At 43.0% G+C, this 18262-nt stretch overlaps 2 protein-coding genes across 17 annotated transcripts in view; one reads left to right on the forward strand and one right to left on the reverse strand.

The window, feature by feature from the left end:
• The window catches only part of ABI2 (abl interactor 2), a 105999-nt gene extending 99662 nt beyond the window's left edge, over positions 1-6337 (forward strand). For all 14 annotated transcript variants that reach the window (XM_055573168.1, XM_055573169.1, XM_055573171.1 and 11 more), the window contains one exon: positions 1845-6337. In XM_055573168.1, the coding sequence (XP_055429143.1) occupies positions 1845-2020 (176 nt within the window). In that variant the 3' untranslated portion in view covers positions 2021-6337. The remainder of the gene's footprint in view (positions 1-1844) is intronic.
• A 656-nt stretch (positions 6338-6993) lies between these two features.
• Positions 6994-18262, reverse strand: part of RAPH1 (Ras association (RalGDS/AF-6) and pleckstrin homology domains 1) — a 102922-nt gene continuing 91653 nt past the window's right edge. For 2 of the 3 annotated variants that reach the window (XM_055573183.1, XM_055573184.1), the window contains exons 13-14: positions 17096-17238; positions 6994-14487 (exon numbers count right to left, since the gene is read on the reverse strand). In XM_055573183.1, coding sequence (XP_055429158.1) covers positions 12469-14487; positions 17096-17238 — 2162 coding nt within the window. In that variant the 3' untranslated portion in view covers positions 6994-12468. Of the gene's footprint in view, positions 14488-14549; positions 15155-17095; positions 17239-18262 lie in introns of those variants that run through there. The other variant, XM_055573185.1, reaches the window with a different exon arrangement.

Consider the following 18262-nt stretch of genomic DNA (forward strand, 5'->3'; position numbering starts at 1 on the left):
CATCTGATAACCTCATTAAAGTCTCCCCTAGCTGTCGTTGAAAGCAAAGCAATGGGAGCCACCTCACTTGTGAAAAGCTGGGGTATTCTGGGGCGCCATTCTCTTTCTCAGCACCACGCTGGTAATTTGATCGGCCCCCGGCGCCCAGGGTGTTTCTGTATGTAAGCATAGTGCGCCGCTGTAGTTTTGTTAAGTAGGAGAAAGATAAACAGGAAATGAGAACTTTTATGACTGATGCTTGACTGGTGGTATCGTCCTAGGCAGATCAGATTTAGATGCAGGATTTAAAAAATCATGTCACTCATGCTGCTTGGAAAATCTTCAGGTGCCCCTGGTGCTGTGCTGATGAGGGCACCGACTGTGATGATGGAGAAAAGCATGGGTTTGAGAGATTCAGAAGGCGTGCAATTAACAGGATTTGCGGTAGTTTGCTCTAAATTACTTTTCATTTACATTTCTGTAAGCATCAGGAATGTTATCAATCCAAAAAAACAAAAGTTAAAAAATATTAAGTTGACTGGAAATACTAAATACTCTATATATCTTGTATTCTCTTTAACCTTGTATGTCATTTAATTGTATTTGTTTAGGTGTTTGGTTATACTTTGAGAAATACACATAAACTCTTTGTACTTTCTGCTGAAGTATTTTCTGGCATCCTCTGTCACTCTAATGGCAGATATTCCATTTAGGAAAGCTGTTGAATTTTTACTAAAGCAGGCCAGAAATTTAAGTTACCTGCAGCAAGTTTTACTGTCTCAAAAGTCCCTGTTTCAGTTTGTTTCTTATTTGTTTAGGATTAAGGCTGCATAAGAAACAGTCAATATATGCTTCTCAAAATAGAGATTTTATTGAGTGAAATTCTGAGTGGCACAATAAAGGTATAGAAGATCTTTGTATAGAAGGTTTAGTTTGAGGGAGACTAGTAAAGGGAATGGCTACCCACTCGGGTATTCTTGCCCAGCAGGCTCCTCTGTCCATGGAATTCTCCAGGCAAGAATACTGGGGTGGGTTGCCATTTTCTTCTCCAGGGGATCTGGTCTATCCAGGGATCAAACTTAGATCTCCTGCATTACAGGCAGATCCTCTACCATCCGAGGCAGTGGGGAAGCCCAATACAGGGTGTCCCAATTTAACTATACCATTGAGGACAATGTAATACTTAAGAACCAGAGATTTTCCGAGAAATCATTGAAAGGCCCCAGTTAACAAGTTATTTAAGTAATGAAAATCATAGGAGAGCTCACAGGTATCTCAGTTTTCTTAACACGTTCAGTCTGTTACTGTGGAGGTGTTAAATTGGTGGCATAATACAGCATGTGTTTTGAAAGAATATGTATGGTAGATGCCCATCATTCACACAGTCACTGTTCTCAGTTAACAGGCATGCGCTCTAAAAGTGTGAGAAAAGAGACAAAAGTCTGCTATTCCCTCAATTTCATGTTCTCACTGGCCTCTCCTCGTTTATCTCACTGCTGTAGTATCATTCCAATGTTTAAAGATACATGTTTTTACATAATATGGCGCTTTAACACGAGCTCTACTGAAGAAACAGCCATCTTTCCCCATTCTGGGATTGTGTGTCTCTCTTCAATAGACTGATCAGTAAGTTTGACTAAATACTACTTTTTGCCATTTATGAAGTTTTGAACCTAACTTCAATGTGGAATTCCACTGTAGAGACTGGGTATTAGACAATGAACTTGGGTGGAGGGGCGGGTCCTGTGTTGAGAAAGTCAGTTTTTGATGTGTTGCAGAAGTTCGGAAAGGGTATTCATTACTTGGTTCTACCTTTCTATGAATGTTATTCTTCTTTTTTCATATCCTTTTTTTCCCTCCTCTAGTTGTGGCAATTTATGATTATACAAAAGACAAGGAAGATGAGCTGTCCTTTCAGGAAGGAGCCATTATTTATGTCATCAAGAAGAATGATGATGGTTGGTATGAGGGAGTTATGAATGGAGTGACTGGGCTTTTTCCTGGGAATTACGTGGAGTCTATCATGCATTATTCTGAGTAAAGCTCAGCAGGGCTGTCTCCCTCACAGGAATAGTCAGGTCTTCCCAGATTATCAAAAGGCCCTGGGGATTCCCTCCTCCAGTGAAATGAATGAAGGATACAAATGACAAAAGCTACCTTTTTTTTTTGGTTTATCCCTCAGTATTAAAACAAAAAAGCAAGCTTAATTTGAACAAATGGATCTTTCTGCCATCACTTATACTATGCTGAGCTGTTTGGATTGAAATAAAGTGACGGTTTCTGAATATATCAGAGGTATAACGGCGTAACTATGTGAAACAAATCAGGTTAAGACTGATTCAGAAAAAAAATCTGGGATCTTTCTCAGGAATATTGTACACCCTTGGGATTTCTCCTCCTGCGGAATCTGTGGCACTGGATGATCTGCAGTGCCCGTGCTAAAGGTTAGCCGCGTGGCCCAGTGCGTGCCCAGCCCCACACTTTCTTCCACTTGTGTGAGGAGGCGGAACCAATATTTAAGTATCATACATAACCATTTTTGTAACTGTTTCAGATGACCTATTTCCTCTTCAGCACTGTAAATTCTGCATTTTCTCAGCACTTGAGTGCTCTGAACAAGTTAATGTTGAGCTGACTTGCATCCCTTCATGTTTCTCAGTTCGTAGATTATGAGATCGATTTGTCTCCATTCTGAGGGGGGTTTGGTCCTGCTGCTGCTGCTGCGTGAGACTGCGTTGCTGCCGATGGCAGTGCACCCACAGGGCTGACGGTGCAGCTGGTTTCACGAGCGCAGGTGGGCGTGCCGAGGTAGACAGGAAGGCTCCTAAGGTTCCAGAGAGGTGAGCGGTGGAAGTGCCTGCTCACGAGGCATCCTAAACCCTGGCCTTAGGTGCTGTTTTGAGGAGTAGGATCTTAGAGGTCAGACCAACTATTTCTTTACTTCTTTCACTATTTAGGGAATGAAATTTTTTTTTTTTAAGTTATTTTCAATTCTCTTGAGAGCCACTGGGAATACAAGGCTTGCTCCTGTGCTCTCTGAATGTTATTAATGGCAAGTGTTAGCTACTGTTGAATTTGTTTACTCACTTAGAAAAGAGAACTATTCCCCTGATTCTGTGTGATTGGCCTTTGCAGTAGCTGCTCTTGGTGAGAATCTGAACCTTATATTTCAGATTAAGAATAGTGGGATGAGTGGTATACGGCCAAGTGCTTATGTGAGTTTTTTTTGTTTTTGTTTTTGTTTTTATCTGCACAATTACAGCTTTGAATTCAGTGGAGTTTGGAAGGCAGATGACTTTAGTCACCTCTTCTGTAATAAGAGATATTGCAAACAATCCAGGAGACCTGGCTATTTGGCAGGTGAATACTGTGATGCTGCACCAGCTCACAGGCCAAAGCTGCCATGGTCCTTTCTAGTCTCAGTGACCTGGCCAGAAGAGGGCTCTGCCAGGTGACTTCCCAGTGCTGGGTGAAAGGTGAGAGCTGGCAGCTGCGTATGTTTCAGACATGGGCCTTGAACATGGTAGTGCAGGTGAGGAACGTGACTGAAAAGTGAGCAAGTGTAGCAGGTGTGAGGGAGTTCAGACAGTGCAGACAGAGCTAATACTCTACCTACGAATCTATTACCAGAGCACAAAACTCATCACATGTAACTGAGACCCAGATACAGTGTATCCTTAAGATTTTTGTTTTAAAGTTGCAGGTTTTTTCCCTCACACATTGCAGTTAGCAAAGATTTCCCAGACACTGCATTTCATTTTCATTAACTTGCCTCCATTACACTGTAAATTACACTTCATACTTTGTTAGGTCACCTTGATACCCTTAATTTCCTGCAATTCCCTGTCTTCCTTCAAAGTAATGGCCCTTGAGTGTCCTCTGAGCCTTCAGCTTCATTATGGATGCAACCAAGACTATACTTGGAGAGGTTAAACTCTTCCTAGTGTTGGTGTGTAACTAGGAGAACTATTTTGAAATTAGATGTTCAAAGTTATTTAAATAGTTTTTTGCTGAGAAAGCTTAGTGGACTAATAAAGCAGAAGGTATCTCAAAATCCAGCAAATAGTTCCCACAGCTCCCACCTTCAGAAGCCCAGAAGGCAACTGTGCATAAAGAGTTGGTGGTGAAGAAAAAAACAGTTGGTGGTGGTCAGCTTGCCCGTGGGACCCCTGCTGGACTGGGGAGCTGAGAAGATTCCAGTGAAGACCTGCAGCACAGGGATCCATGGGTCAGCCGATTTTCCCTATATTTTTTAGTACTAATGTGTGTGTAGTTTTTTGTTTTAAAAACAACACCTGTTGGATTTTCTTCATATTTTACCTTTTTTGTACAGTTTTAAATTCTATGTATTGTTTTGGAAGGATACTATGTAATGATGATGGGCCAGGCTTAAAGTCATTGGAGACTTTTAATATTTCATAGGCTGCATGTTATTAATAGTCTGAGGGTAGTATTTGTTTTATTGTAAGTTCACCCCATTTTTAAATAAACAAGATGGTTGGTAGTAGGAATTCTAAACAAGTGCAGAAATCTTACATGGTACATAGTATTGTGGCAAAGGTGATTCAGGTATAAAATCTGCTGACCAGTAAGCAACCATTTTATTGGGCTAGAGGAGGTCCATTTCCTCTTGAAGTGTTTTTGACTTGTGTCTAGTCCCTTTTGCCTTTAAAAAAAAGGGGCGGGGGGAGGGATTTGACTTAAAAGTTGTTCCCTTTTTAAAAGTATTACTATTGGACAGGCCATGGGGATTTCAATGAAAGCATACTTTCTTGTTGACCTTATGACCTAGGCAATAAATTGAAAACCAAAATCTTGTCAACATGTCAAAATCTCTATTTGAGAGATTGAGCCTGTTTGCAATACATATTAATCCTTTAAGGTCCAACTTGCTTTCTGTCTTCTCCGGGACACCTGCTACTTTTGCTGTGTTCCTGAGTCACTGGTGAAATGTTTTCATCCTTCCTTTTCCCCTCCTGTTGCTGTTTATTACCCAGCCAGAGAGACTTTTGTGTCTTCACAGTGGTCTCTAATGTAGCTGTGCTTTTCGGCAATCTCATGATCACTAAGATTTTTCTGAGAGGCATGAAAACGATAGTAGTGTGCTTTTATCCTTTTATGCTCCTTTTCTTTTAGCAGGTGACCATTCTGCACTAAGAACTGGTACTTTTTCTTTAACTACCTTTCTTCCTCTGTGGAGAGAGCATGGCATGACCTGAAGGCCACCTCTCTCTTTGAAAAGGCTTTGATGGAGGAGCTAGCAGGTGGTTGACACATCTTGGAAAAGAATGGGGATCTGCATCACTTCTCATCTGTTTGCTTCTGAACTTCTTTGGCCAGAAACTCCTGATCAGTGTTAAGGTGATAATTTCCCTCACATGATTTACTTAAGAGTTTTAGAGCTAGATGAGATTTCAGAAATTTTAGTTAAGTCTTATTTTACTGATGAGGTTAGATGTTTCATTTCAGGTAACAGCTAGTTAACAACAGTAGTAGAATCCCTGACTCAGCGCCTGGTATTCTTTCTGCAATTGTCTTAATTGTGTTGTATGTTTATTTTAAAGTTCTACTTGATGTCTTCAGGAAGATACTTGAAAAGTTAACACTATGTTTCAATTAATACAATTCAAAGTGTTGTTTAAAGGAGTGTATTGAGTGCAGCCTTAATTAGTAAAAGTAATCTTCATTTTAACCCTTTTGAAACTACACTCAGTACAAATGGTCTTTTTCATTAGGTGTATGTACCTAAAACGGTACAGTGTCTCAGCACTGGAAGGAGCAGCACAGCCTTATCTGAGAGCGCCTTAGAAAACAGTTCTTGAATGGAGGCAACGCGCTCATTAAGTTTATTTTGTGCTGAGCTTTGTTCCGATTTGAGAATCTCATACTTTAAAAAAAAAAAAAATTGACAAATAAAATGACAGGGCCTGTGTATAAATGATCCTTGCTAAATATCTTGGTTTTTTTTTTGTAAAAAATCAAACAAAAAGCTTATTTTCACATTAAAATGGAAACGTCTTTTGCAAACTTTAGAATTCTATGGAAAAGCAGTTTTTATCATATTTTGTGTCCATGCATCTTTTTCTTAACAAAAGTTTACAGAAAAGAATGTAAACAATTTGTGATCTGGCCAGTTGTGCTTACAGCTCCCGCAGGGAGGGTTGGTGTTACGCCTTCAGTAAAAACGATGTAGGAAAACCTGAGGGAGCATCTGTTGCCAGTAATGTTTCTTGTGTGTGCCATTAAACCACCTCCAGATAAGTTGGGGGGACATTTCACTTTTTAATTTTGAACCTGTATTTGGAATTAATTGTTGCTGTGTACTGAGAACTTGGCCTAAATAAAATCCTACAAGGTATATCCGAGTGTCTTGGGAACGTATTTCTGCAAGTAACCTTTCTGGCCGGGCTGTGCGGCATCTCAGCTCCCTGACCAGGGTGTGAACCTGAGCCATACCAGTGAAAGCCCGGAGTCCTTAGCACTAGGTGTAAGTTACAAGTGCTCGCATGCTGCAGTCCATGGGGTCGCAAAGAGTTGGACACGACTGAGCGACCGAACTGAAAAGTGTGTCAGAAAATCCTTCCCTGTTGCTCTAAATACTTTGTCCTTATTTTTGTTGTAAATGAACCTGAAGTTTTGATTACTTTTCACCAGATACATAGTTCTTTTAATATAAAAAGGAAACCTTCTGTTTTTGCCCTAATTTGGTAAATGGTAACATGATTGTAAATACATTCAAATCCACATTTACACATACCTCGACACGGCAGTCAACACATGATTGTGATACCAAGGCTTCCAAACAAAAAGCACCCTTTTTTGTTCTAGTTCTTACCTAACTGTTGTTTAAAGGGGAAAAAATCTTTGTTGTTTTCAGTTGAACACATCAAATTATAATTATAGTTTACCTTCACGCTTTATGTGCGTGTTGCAATCTGTCTTGGGTACCTCAACATAAATAGCAAAACTAGGTTCTTACGGTGCCGATCCACAAACAGTCCAGTACAGTTCAGATGTTTAAATGAATCTCTGTATTCTTTTTATTGAGGACTGGATAAGCTGACATAATGGCAACACGTAAGTTACACTGACTGCATGACTACTGTCCTAAGCCATTACAATAGTTGACTGACAGTAACTTGGCAAGAATAAAGTAACTTGGAAAATAACTTAATCCAGCAGTAGAACAAAAACATCATCAGTAGTACTGAATATATCTCTCATATATATATCTATATATAGGTTTAGCACAATCAGGGAGCAAGGCACATAATGAAATGAGTGTACATTTTAAGTAGAATAAAATAATAGCAACAAAGCTGAAAGAAAAACTGTAACTTCTTCTTTACCGAGCTGTGCATAATCATCTGAATAATGTCCTCTATCCTGTACTTTTAATGCAGTTCCCTTTGCCTTTTTCATGCTTTAAAAAGGTATATTCCTACACTGTATATATTTATGGCAAAGCTCCCAACAGCCTGGATGTTAGCGTGAGCCTTTACTCCATTTTTTTTTTTTTTTTTTTTTTTTAAGAAATGGGAAGAGAGGGAGCAATCTCAGTTAAATGTGCAATTTTTCTTTAAAACAGTAAACGATGCTTTTATGACATTTACACAAGCTGATATTCTAAATGTACATTTCTATAAAAGGAGTTCACTAGTGGCTGACAATAAAATTAAGTGAAGTCATTTGAAACATTCCAGTTAATGCTTTTTTTTTTCCCTAGGAGAAATTATTTACAAGTACAGAGAAATATAGGAGGTGGTAATCATGAAAAATGGCAGTTTTTGGTATTAGGTTACAATAAACTTAACAATGGACAGTGTGCAGAATGCAGATTTTGTTTAAGTGCCACAAGCACGTTCTGCTTAAGAAGAGGGTGAGGCTTCAATTATGAGCTTGGTATTAATAGCATCCATGTTCAGCATTCATTCTGAACTTGGCCATCTTTTAAACATGTAGTATTCACCATCACCCTGACCTGACTCACTGCTCTAAATGTCTTTGGTAGAAAGCAGCCAGACCTTGATTAGGTAGATGAAGCCATCTCTTGTGAGACAGTCACTTTTTCTGTTTCTGCACAAACTAGAAACACCTTCCTTCTTTCATTAGCACCTCAAAGTTTGCTTGTTAGATTTTTTTATTTTGTTCCTCCAAGAGAGTTCAAGGCACTGGGAAATACAGCAGATGTTTTCTAAATGCTTTATACTTCAACAAGCAAAGAGCAAACCAATTTCCTTCAAATGTTTATCAAGTATATTGTGTTTAGCTTATTTTTACTTAGCAAGTGTATTCTACAGCTAAATTTTGGATTTCTTATACATATAGACCTTCTAAGGGCACAACTAAGAACTGAACACTTGTTTACTTTGAGGGAGACTAGTAAAGAGATAACAATAGTCTTCCATTCAGTTTTTAAAGGAAAATAAATCTTAATTCTGTACTACTTGCATCTCTCCATGGATCAAATCTCAACTTTGTGAGTGGGCAAACATTCCTATAGGGTCAGGAATAACTTGCTATATGTAAATAATGTGAAGTGTATAAAACAAAACTTCAAGTGCCAAAAGGTTCTTGCAACCTAAAATGATTTTTAGAAATAAACATCCTCTTATAAATATACAAATCCAAATTATTTAAAGGAAGTCATTACACCTATAATCACATAGGATCATACAGTTTTAATTGGTTTAAACAAAATCTGTGAGGTTATCAGATTACATAAGTTATACATTGTTCTAAAGTTAACTACATAAAACCTACATGAAACAGTTTGCTAATATAGAAAACTAGGAAAAGGTTTTCTTGTTTAAAATCACCTTGTGTTTGTAACATAAAATTGCTCTTAACTGTGGGAAAAAGAGTGATAAGGGGTTCTGTGGGTGGCCTGATAGTCAAATCAATCCGACCATTACCTGAAGTTTTTTTCAGGCTCCTTATAGCCTAACATCCTTGACATGAACTTATTAGCAGTTGTATTCTCCCAGAATAGCAGCTTCTGAAACTCTTAATTGGATGCACAGCTCCTATTAACCTTGACCTCAGAGTTGTTAACCTATTGGAATTATTCTTCATGATCCCCCCAATTCTGTTTACTTTTGATCTCCTCAGGGCTGCTTTTAGTGGCAAGTAAACTTACATGGAGATGGGACTGCAGAAATAGTTCGCAGCCCTTCCTTAGCAGGCTATGCCGGCAGGGGGCAGGAGCACCTTGATGTCCGAGGACTGTTGGAAGGTCTGTGGGACATTCCTCTGAGATGTTCTGATGAAAACTGTTTCCTGTAACTTCTGAAGAATCAGCAATCTTATTTTAAAAAGCCCCAGAAATTAAAAAAAAAAAACAACCAATTTACAGTGAAGTGGGTACCTGTAAACCTTAAGAGTAGTTACTTTTTCCAAGAGCAGAATTCTACAGCAGCTAAGGAAAAAAAAAATGTATTTGGCTAATAAAAGCCAAGCTTCAATATAGAATAATCTAACATAACTATGAACTTAATGTTTTAACAGACTAGGCTTTGCTGCCCTTCAGAGTTGTTGCCAAAACTTGAAGCATAGGTTGGATCCAGTTTTGAAATTTTGTGGTACAAGTTAAGGATGTCACTAATAGCAAGTCACTAGCTCTTAACAGGCACCTGTCTGCGCTGCCCTCAACAGCAGGATACTATTCATTTTTCAGTGCAGCCAAGCCAACTGACAAGACTCTTCCTTGACCTGGAGAAGCCTTGCTGGGTTAGAGGAGCTGAGCAGGAGGCAGTGGAAGAAGGCACAGTACCAGTGTCATCTGGCAGTGTTTTTCTTGAACACACCAGGGAAGAAGAGAGCCCAGATAACAATCTCCAAATCACATCCCAACAAAAATCCCAATTAAAAAAAAAACCCAGGGAGTAAAACACTGGAAATGTATTTAAAGTATCATTTTGGTTTTTTTGATTCAGTTGTTTCACATAAAGAGGAAAAAAAAAGTTGATTAATAGCCTTCTTTGTCTTTGGAAGAATGTAAAGGGCAACAGCCTGTTGTCAAATAGCCACCAAGCCACTGACACAGCTCCTCTCCTCTGGCTGTGTTCTCCTTGGTGGCCCTGGTGTTCTAAAGGATATCTGCTCTTTCAGGAAAATGATACACTAGAAGCAGCATCAGTTCAGGATAACTACCATCAGGACTGACAAAAGCAAGAAGGCCCAGGAAATCCCCCGCTGAAAAAAAAAAGGTTGGATTTTACAGCTCAAATCAGGAGTGAAGGAAGACTGAGGAAACATGATTTCTTCCCTCAGGGAGAGCTGTCCATCCTTATATAAAAGACCACCACCACAACAAAAAACCCTAGTGATGAATGTTTATACCATTGGATTCAGAGTCTTAAAAGTCCTCTATCTCACAAATAAGGGTGATCCTTAGAAGATACAGCTGCGGGCAGAAGACTGGGGAATCACTTCATTCGAGAGTCACAGTGGCGCCTGGCAGTGTTACTCAAACGTACTCAAATTGCAGTGCATGCTTAAATGAACAAGATAGATGTGGTAAAGGTCACTTCATAACCATAAGAATATCAAGCACATAAAACTTTGTGAACTGAAAAAGATCTAAAAAAGTATCTTTTAAAGAAGCAGGGCTATAACAAATGCACGCTGGTATACTTATTGCTCTATAAACAGGAGTATACTATCACATCCCGGAGATGTGACAATGGGGAGGGGGTTCCACTTTCTCTGATGCAATACTTTGTTGCAGAGTGAGAAATCCTGTGTACACAGCACAATCTTGCTAACTCTTGAAATATTTACCATCTCTGCCCCCCTTGACGGACATCACTTTTTCCTTACAGATGGGCTCGAACACTGGCAGTTGCACTGGTGATCCCTATTCACAACAGGCACAGATGTTCATTACAAGGTGTGCGGACTTACACTGCTGGGGAGGGACTTTTTATTCTCTCATTTAAGAGCAGTTCTAAGGTTGGCCTAATGGTCAATTGATCATCACAAATTGCTAAGTCAGTACACATTTCTCAAACCAAGGAAAACTCAGGGGAAAATAAAACATCCAGAAGTACAGTGTGAAGCATACGGAATTGCAGTGTGTCGTTAGAGCAGTGGTTCCATGTCACACCAAACTGCATATGCACAGTATGTAGTGTCACTCACTGTCCTTGGACCACAGACTCCATCAGAATAGCTGGTAACTTGGACAAATCTCTACAACCGGGCTACAACAAGCAAGGGCCCTACTGTGCTCCGGTCACTATGGATGAAATCGTCTAAACACTCATTTTCCCCCCTCTCTCTATGACAGTCCCATACTTAAGTGAATTCTTTGTATGTCACATTACCAGCTACAAAAAACCTAATTAATGATAGCTGCACAGGGGCCAGTTTTCTCTTTTCTAATCCATCCCTTCAGAGAGCAATACAAAAAAAAGACATTTCAGAAGGTGATTTTGTTTTTCGTAATGATGCAACATAATGGACAAAGGATGTGAGTATCTGATACGGCAGCTGTCTATGGATACCTAATATCAACACCCATTCACAGCAAACTCTATAAGGAGGTAACTGGTGACCCAAAGACACGCTGGGACGGAGCATTCCGAGGGTATCCTGTTGGATAGTCTTTTACAATAAATCAAAGCAAGGATCATGAAACCAAACTTGATGGCACTTCACAAGCTCGAGGAAAGGATCCCAACAGTACAGAAAGAACTACAGGATAACAGCAGTAGATCATCCACGTGTCACAGGCGAGAGCTCACCTGTGACAGCACTCGAGATCCCGGTGGGGTCATGGCAGCAGTGCTGCGACTAGACGGGTTAGTTACACCACACAGGTACTGTTTTCTATGCACAACCACACACTGAGAGTGTCTGAAAGTTTCCCCACACTGCACTATGACCCATTCTATGAAACTGATTCCTAATTAAAGTGCCCCTCTATGTAGAGAAATGAAGTGTCAAGCAGTTCTAACTTCAGCCAACTGGGGGAAAAAAACAAAAGCCCCATAGATACACCAAACATTCTGGTTGTCTTCTCAAACTGAGAAATAGCACATTATACATCTATCCTTAATATATAATACACAACATGCACAGAAAGGCCGCACATGGACATTTATAAAATATCTTCTAAAGTCTGAAGTTTTTGGTCCAACCCAAATGATAGATAACAGAAATCGTAAGGGACAAGACATATCCCCTTCCATGCTGCTGCCACCCAAAATACACAAAACATTTTCAGATTAGGAGTGAGAATAAATAGAATCACTTTCAGCTATATATATACATATAGATATATGTATACATATATATACATACACGCTACCTATCTATATATGTATAGCTATGTGTGTACACGCACATGTATACAAACACACAGCTGAACGCTACCTGAATAACAACGACATACCAGGAGGCTCTGAACACCTGAATTCATAGATGATCAGGTAAGCTGATTGTAGAACTGATTACACACTGCATGAAAATAAAATCCTACGGTAGCTACCAATCTCTCGAGAGCTTGGTGTTCTGGTCTCTCTTGGGGGGAGCGGGAGGCGGTCCTCTCCGCAACGTTGCATAGCCTGATATATGACTGCCTCCGTAAGCGGCTTTCTGCTGCTCTGAAAGCAGTTCGGGGGGTGGCGGGGGCAATGCCATGTCATCCATGGTGGCTGTGGGTTCCGCTCTAGACACGCGGGAGGAGGAGAGCGAGCCGTGCCGGGTGATGGACTTGCGCTGCAGTGTCCTGTTGAGGTCAGCCAGGAAGCCAGGCTGGACACTAAGGCTGGATTTGGGCGAGGTGGGCACTTGCGGCACGACTGCGGCCGTGGGTGGCTGCTCCGAGATCTCGGCTTGAGTGAGGCGGGTGCTATCATTCCGTTTGGGTCGCGTGGGCGGAGGGGCCTTCTTCACCGACGTTTTGGACCAGGGCTGCGGCTGCGGGTTAACAACGGCCACTTTTGGAGAGGTGCTTCCTGAGAACACTGCTGGGATGTCGATGGGGGGCAGAGGAAGCTCGGTTTCTGGCGGAGGGGGTGGGAAGTCAGAATCGGACGGAGGAGAAGGGAACTCCACCGCCGAGTCCTTGCCGCGCCCGCTCAGTGCTGCCGCCTTCGCAGACAGGCATCCTTGCTGGAGCACCCCGGGAAGGTTAACTCCGGAAAGATGGAGTTTTCCTGGCTTGGGGGGCGCTGCTGGAGGTGGTGGGGTCTCCTTGCCGGGAGACCCCGAGGGTTCGGCTGGCGATGCGAACTTGCTGATTAGACTGTCCACTGAGGGTTTCTTGGGCTCAGGGTGCTCCGCACAGCTGCTGGACTTAATGCTGGAGTTGCGCTGCGGGGTCGGGGGCGGTTTCTTTCCCCCGGGGCTGCAGGTTTTACTGGTCTTTTTGCCCGGAGAGCTGCTCTTGTCCGGGGCAGGAGCCGCTGTGGGTGTGGCTGGCGGCGGTGGTGGCGGTGGCGGTGGCGGCTGCGGGGCCGGGGCGGGTGGCGGTGGGGGCGGAGGAGGGAACACCAGGCTGCTCTCTGGGGGAGGAGGGGGGAAGTCCGGAGAAGGGACAGGGACGGAGCTGGGCTGCCACTTGGGCTTTGCTTTCACGGCAGGGGGGGACTGTGGGGTGAGGCTGACCGAGGCAGGCTTTAAGGGCGGCCCCTCGGCGGGAGGTGGGGCTGGAGGTGGGGGGAACTGGCTGGCTATCTGCTTCACCACGGAGGGCGCAGGGGACAGTGGGGAGGGGGGTGGTTTTACACTGAAGCTCTGCTGCTTGGGTAGCGTGGGCGGGGGCACCGGACCCGGAGGAACAGGGGGAGAGGGTGGAACGTGAGACACAGGAAGAACCGGCTGCTTTTTTACTGGGGGCACTGGCGGAGTAGGTGTGGGTGGCAACGATTGTGTCACTGCGGGTGGCACAGTCTTGGTGCTCGCTGCTGGGGGCAAGGTCACAAGGGGCTTGGGGGGGGCCTGGGGAGGGAGTGGGGCAGGGACGGGAGGAGGAGGTGCGGGCGCTGGAGGAGCTGTCTGCGTGCCATGTTGGATGTGATGGATCTTCAGTGGAGGAGGTGGGGGACTGAACTGGGGCAGGGATGGGGTGCAGGGGGCGGGCTTCAGCTGGGCCATAGCCGAGCCGGGAGTGGGGGGCGGGGGCGGGGGCGGCGGGGGAGGCACCACTCCACTGGGGGGTACCAGGATCTGAGGCTTCACTGAGAGTGAGGTCGAGGGCTGCATCCCTGATGCGGGGGGAGGCTTAAACAGGGCTCCCGAATGCTGAGAGGCGTTCTGCAGCCGGGTTATTGTGCTGTACTTGACAAACATTGTGGCTGCGGAGCCCGCAGACGGGGCGGACTGGCTGGGGAGGGGAGGGGGAGGGGGAGGCGGAGGTGGCGGGGGAGGAGGAGGGGGAGGGGGTGGGGGCGGGAGGGGTGGTGAAGGCTGTGAGGCCGTGTAGGGGGTGACTAGCTTGGGCTGTGGGGATAAAGGGGGAATGAGTGAAGTATAGGGTCGATTCACAGACTCCATTCTGGCCTAAAAGGAGTATAAAAGGGAGGTTGGGAGAGAGAAAACACAACAAACAAAACAGTTACAGAGGTTAAGATTTGACTGTTAAATTAAAAAGCAAGGAATCAGAGACATGCATGAAAGGAAGCAGCAGCTGGTGATAGTAAAGATGGACAATGGCAGGAAGGCTAAAGTCCAACTCCCAGGGTAACAAGGGCCTGGAGAAAATCTGTTTACCTACCAATCCTCTCAAACGCCTAGACTGCTTAACTGCCTGGGGATAATTTCCTGTGGCAAGTCTGTCTGGATGATGCCCTCTGCTTTCTGACCTCTGGTTTTCACACACCCTGCCCCGGGGCGAGCGCCAGGGCCTCGGAGCACAGACCGCCCCCTGGACTGTGGCAGAGGGAGATGTGATGACTGGAGTTCACCTTTCAGTCCAGGACTGCATCCACATCAAGCAGATGCCATAACTGGGTTTAGGAGAGCTGGTGGTGGGCCTCCGGAAGAATGAGGATGGCTTTTTGATGCTAGTGAGCGGTATGAGTATGAGAATGTTCAGCAGGCGTGCACAGTCACACAGCAATGAATGAGCTTGACACACACACTCGTGTTCGTGTGAGACACTTGCATCCAACATGCACAGAAGTCCAGCAATGCAGGTAAAGGGGGGGTATTCTTTACATTTGTTTTACTGGAAAATACATAAAGAAATGCTTCATAAACATTACAGCTAAAGATCATAAAAATACCATACAGAAAAAGCCAGAAGAAAATGAGAGGAAACTTTGGAAGGCTAAAGGAAATGTATCAAGACACAGGAGCTAGAGTTTGCCAACAACCTACTGACCAGCCCATCTGAGCACCTCCTGGCATGGCCCAAAGGACCACACCCGGTCATTTATTTTATAGAGCTGCTCAAGTATGAATGTGGTTCAAGTGCTTCTGAGAGCAGAGGAAGGACTCTCGGCTTAGTAACTCTGGGTATATCTTTTGGGCTCTTTGAACAAACTGTGAGGATCCAAGATAAACCATCTGTTTCCAATTCTGAATGACATCTAATTAGCACTGGGAATGCTTAGGTTAGTAGTCTAGAAGGCTCATGACAGTGCTGAGTTCTAGTGCCCATCAGGTCATTCACATGTTCCTTTAATAACTGCACATCAAAATAAAAGCATTAGTTTGCAAGATCTGGTTATAGGAGTCACCCAGGTTAATGTGCTTCCAAAGAACAGCCCCTGACCTTAACTTGACCCTGTCTTGGCTGCTGCAGGGGTGGAGACCTTAGCTGTGGTGGCCTTCTCATTTGGCACCTGAGACTGTGGTAACAAGGAGAACAAACATACAGGGGGTCAAGACTCAAGCACAGTGTCACTGCTGTGCGGCAGAGTTCATGGTCTTTCTGAAGCTATGTGCCATGAGGTACTCTGCTGCTTGATCACAGACCATTTGGACCCTTTGCTTCCCTGGGTCTTTCTCCTAACAGTTGGCTAGTTCCACCATTTAAAATGCATGTGGATGACACCATTAAGTTCGGTAAGGTAAAGGACTTTTCTTTAGGCACCTGAATTTTATAAGTGCAGCTTCTCCGCAATATATATGGAATATCAGCACCACATAGTGCTGTTCCATTCAAATTGATTAAATATGGGAAGGAAAAAAATTCCTTAAAAGTCTGAGCCTCTGGTAAGGGGGTTAAACTTCATTGTCTTGATAATTTAGGTTATTGGCCCCAATTCTCAAATATTTATTCCTAAGAGAAGGTGTTTCACCCCTACACTGGGCTACCTATGCCTCTTCCACCCTCCCCAGATCCAGTTAATCAACCATATATGGAAATAAAGGAATAAATTGAGGGGAAATATCCATTTAACTCTTACTGAATGTACTTGTGTAAGTGATTCAGAGAAGAAAAACAAAAATAAAAATGATTTTTGGATGAAAACAGAATGGCCAGACCGGGCAAGCTCCTGGCTCCTTGCCTCAGCGTGTGCCTGCGCCGCTGAGAGTGGCAGAGCTGGGCCACCACGGCCCACAGGGCATCAGAGACAGCGTAATATGGTGAACCAAAGAACCTCTCTGTTTCTAAGTAGCCTTGCACTAATTATACTTGTCCTTCAGTGTCAATGAACAACCTTCTATGCAAGGCTTGGAGGTCCAATATTTTAAGGGGATTAATGGGAATTTTTGTCTTCCACATAAACTGTAAATTGAGAAAAATTCACCAATGTACAAAGAAATGCCAAAAAGCATAAAAGAAAAGGAGTCTGAATAAGTTAATAGCCAATAAAGTAACAATCAACTCTTAGCAGTTTCTCTGGAACAACAGCAAGGCATCACCACTAGAGGGTGCTGTTGCTCCTCCAAATTAAGAGAGGAAAGGGAGAGATTGTCATTTCTTAAAATTCTGAGCCACTGATAAAACTGCTAGGTGGTGTTTTGTTTTTGTTTTTGTTTTTTGAGATCTTAGATCATCAGAGCCAATTCATAAATATCCATTTCTGAGAAGCAAAGAAAGAATACTGAGATAAGGCCAGAAAGATTCCTAATGAAGGAATAAAAGAGCACTACGCTCCCCCTCCCCACCTCAGAACACTAGAGACACGTCCCCTCTGCCCTGACCCGAGCACATTACCTTGCTGGACTCTTCCAGCTGCGTGCCTCGCTTCCAGGCCTCGGAGAAGATGGAGCTCACCATGCTCTGGGAACGGACGTGTCCTGCCGGCTGGGTGTCAGACACTCCACTGTCAGACTGATTGGAGTGATTGGACTGAGATTCTGTTTGAAACATTTTCAAAAGTCAGATTAAATAAGTATTGTGACAGTATAAATATGTACGTTTGTATAAAGCTTTCACTCTAGATTAGACAGGATGCAGATCGGCAAGTTACTTTTACCTGACCCATTTCACACAGACACAGCCCTTGTTTTCCACTAGAAAACCTCTCGCATCCTAGGGCAAATAGGAGATCTCAATTCTTTTTAAACTGCTCATCAGGAGAAACTGATAATTACAACAAAAGGTTCATGTAACATTATTGGTATCCTGACAACCTATCTTGTAAGAACTCCTAGCAAGTAAGAAAATTAATGAACCATGAATAGAAGAGTGGTTTTTTAAAAACATATCTTCATTACATTTGAGAATCGATCTTTTTACATTGAAAATCGATCTTTTTACATAACCCTGGCTCCAGGCCATCTCAGAGACTTCTCACTTATGAATTCAGATCTATACATGATGATTACTGCTTTTATCCCAGCAATGAACAATACTGAGAATTTGACCGCCAAGTGAGAAGTGTGTTTCCTAGGGTTTCGGGTGTTGGCACCACAATGAAGCAGTTGTGCCACAGGCTGGCTTCCTCAAGGGCATGGAGACATCTTCAAGGGCCCTGGGAATGGCTGAGGATACAGTGGAATCTGACTGACATCTACGGTGAAGGAACTAAAAAGATAATTTCGCTGGACACCAAGTCAGGTGAGGTAACCTTATGGGAGCACCTAGTCCACAATGTCTGGCATCTGGTCAGAGAATCAAATGTTAAAGCTAGTCCTGCTTCTCTGTGAGAAGAGGATATGATTAGACTGCAGTATTAAATAAGTCCAGCCAAATTAATCAAAATACTGCAAAGATAATAGCCACAAACTCCTTTAGATAAATTTAAGACAGTGTCTTCAGGGTAAAAAATATAAGCAATAGAGGATAAAACCAACTATTTTCTTAATAGTTTAATATCTGAGTAGAATAGAGTAATCTAGAGTAGATTGAAGGACAGCAACCTTTAAGACAAGAGGCTGG

Source organism: Bubalus kerabau, chromosome 3 (genome assembly GCF_029407905.1).
Source record: "Bubalus kerabau isolate K-KA32 ecotype Philippines breed swamp buffalo chromosome 3, PCC_UOA_SB_1v2, whole genome shotgun sequence".
NCBI lineage: Eukaryota > Metazoa > Chordata > Mammalia > Artiodactyla > Bovidae > Bubalus > Bubalus kerabau.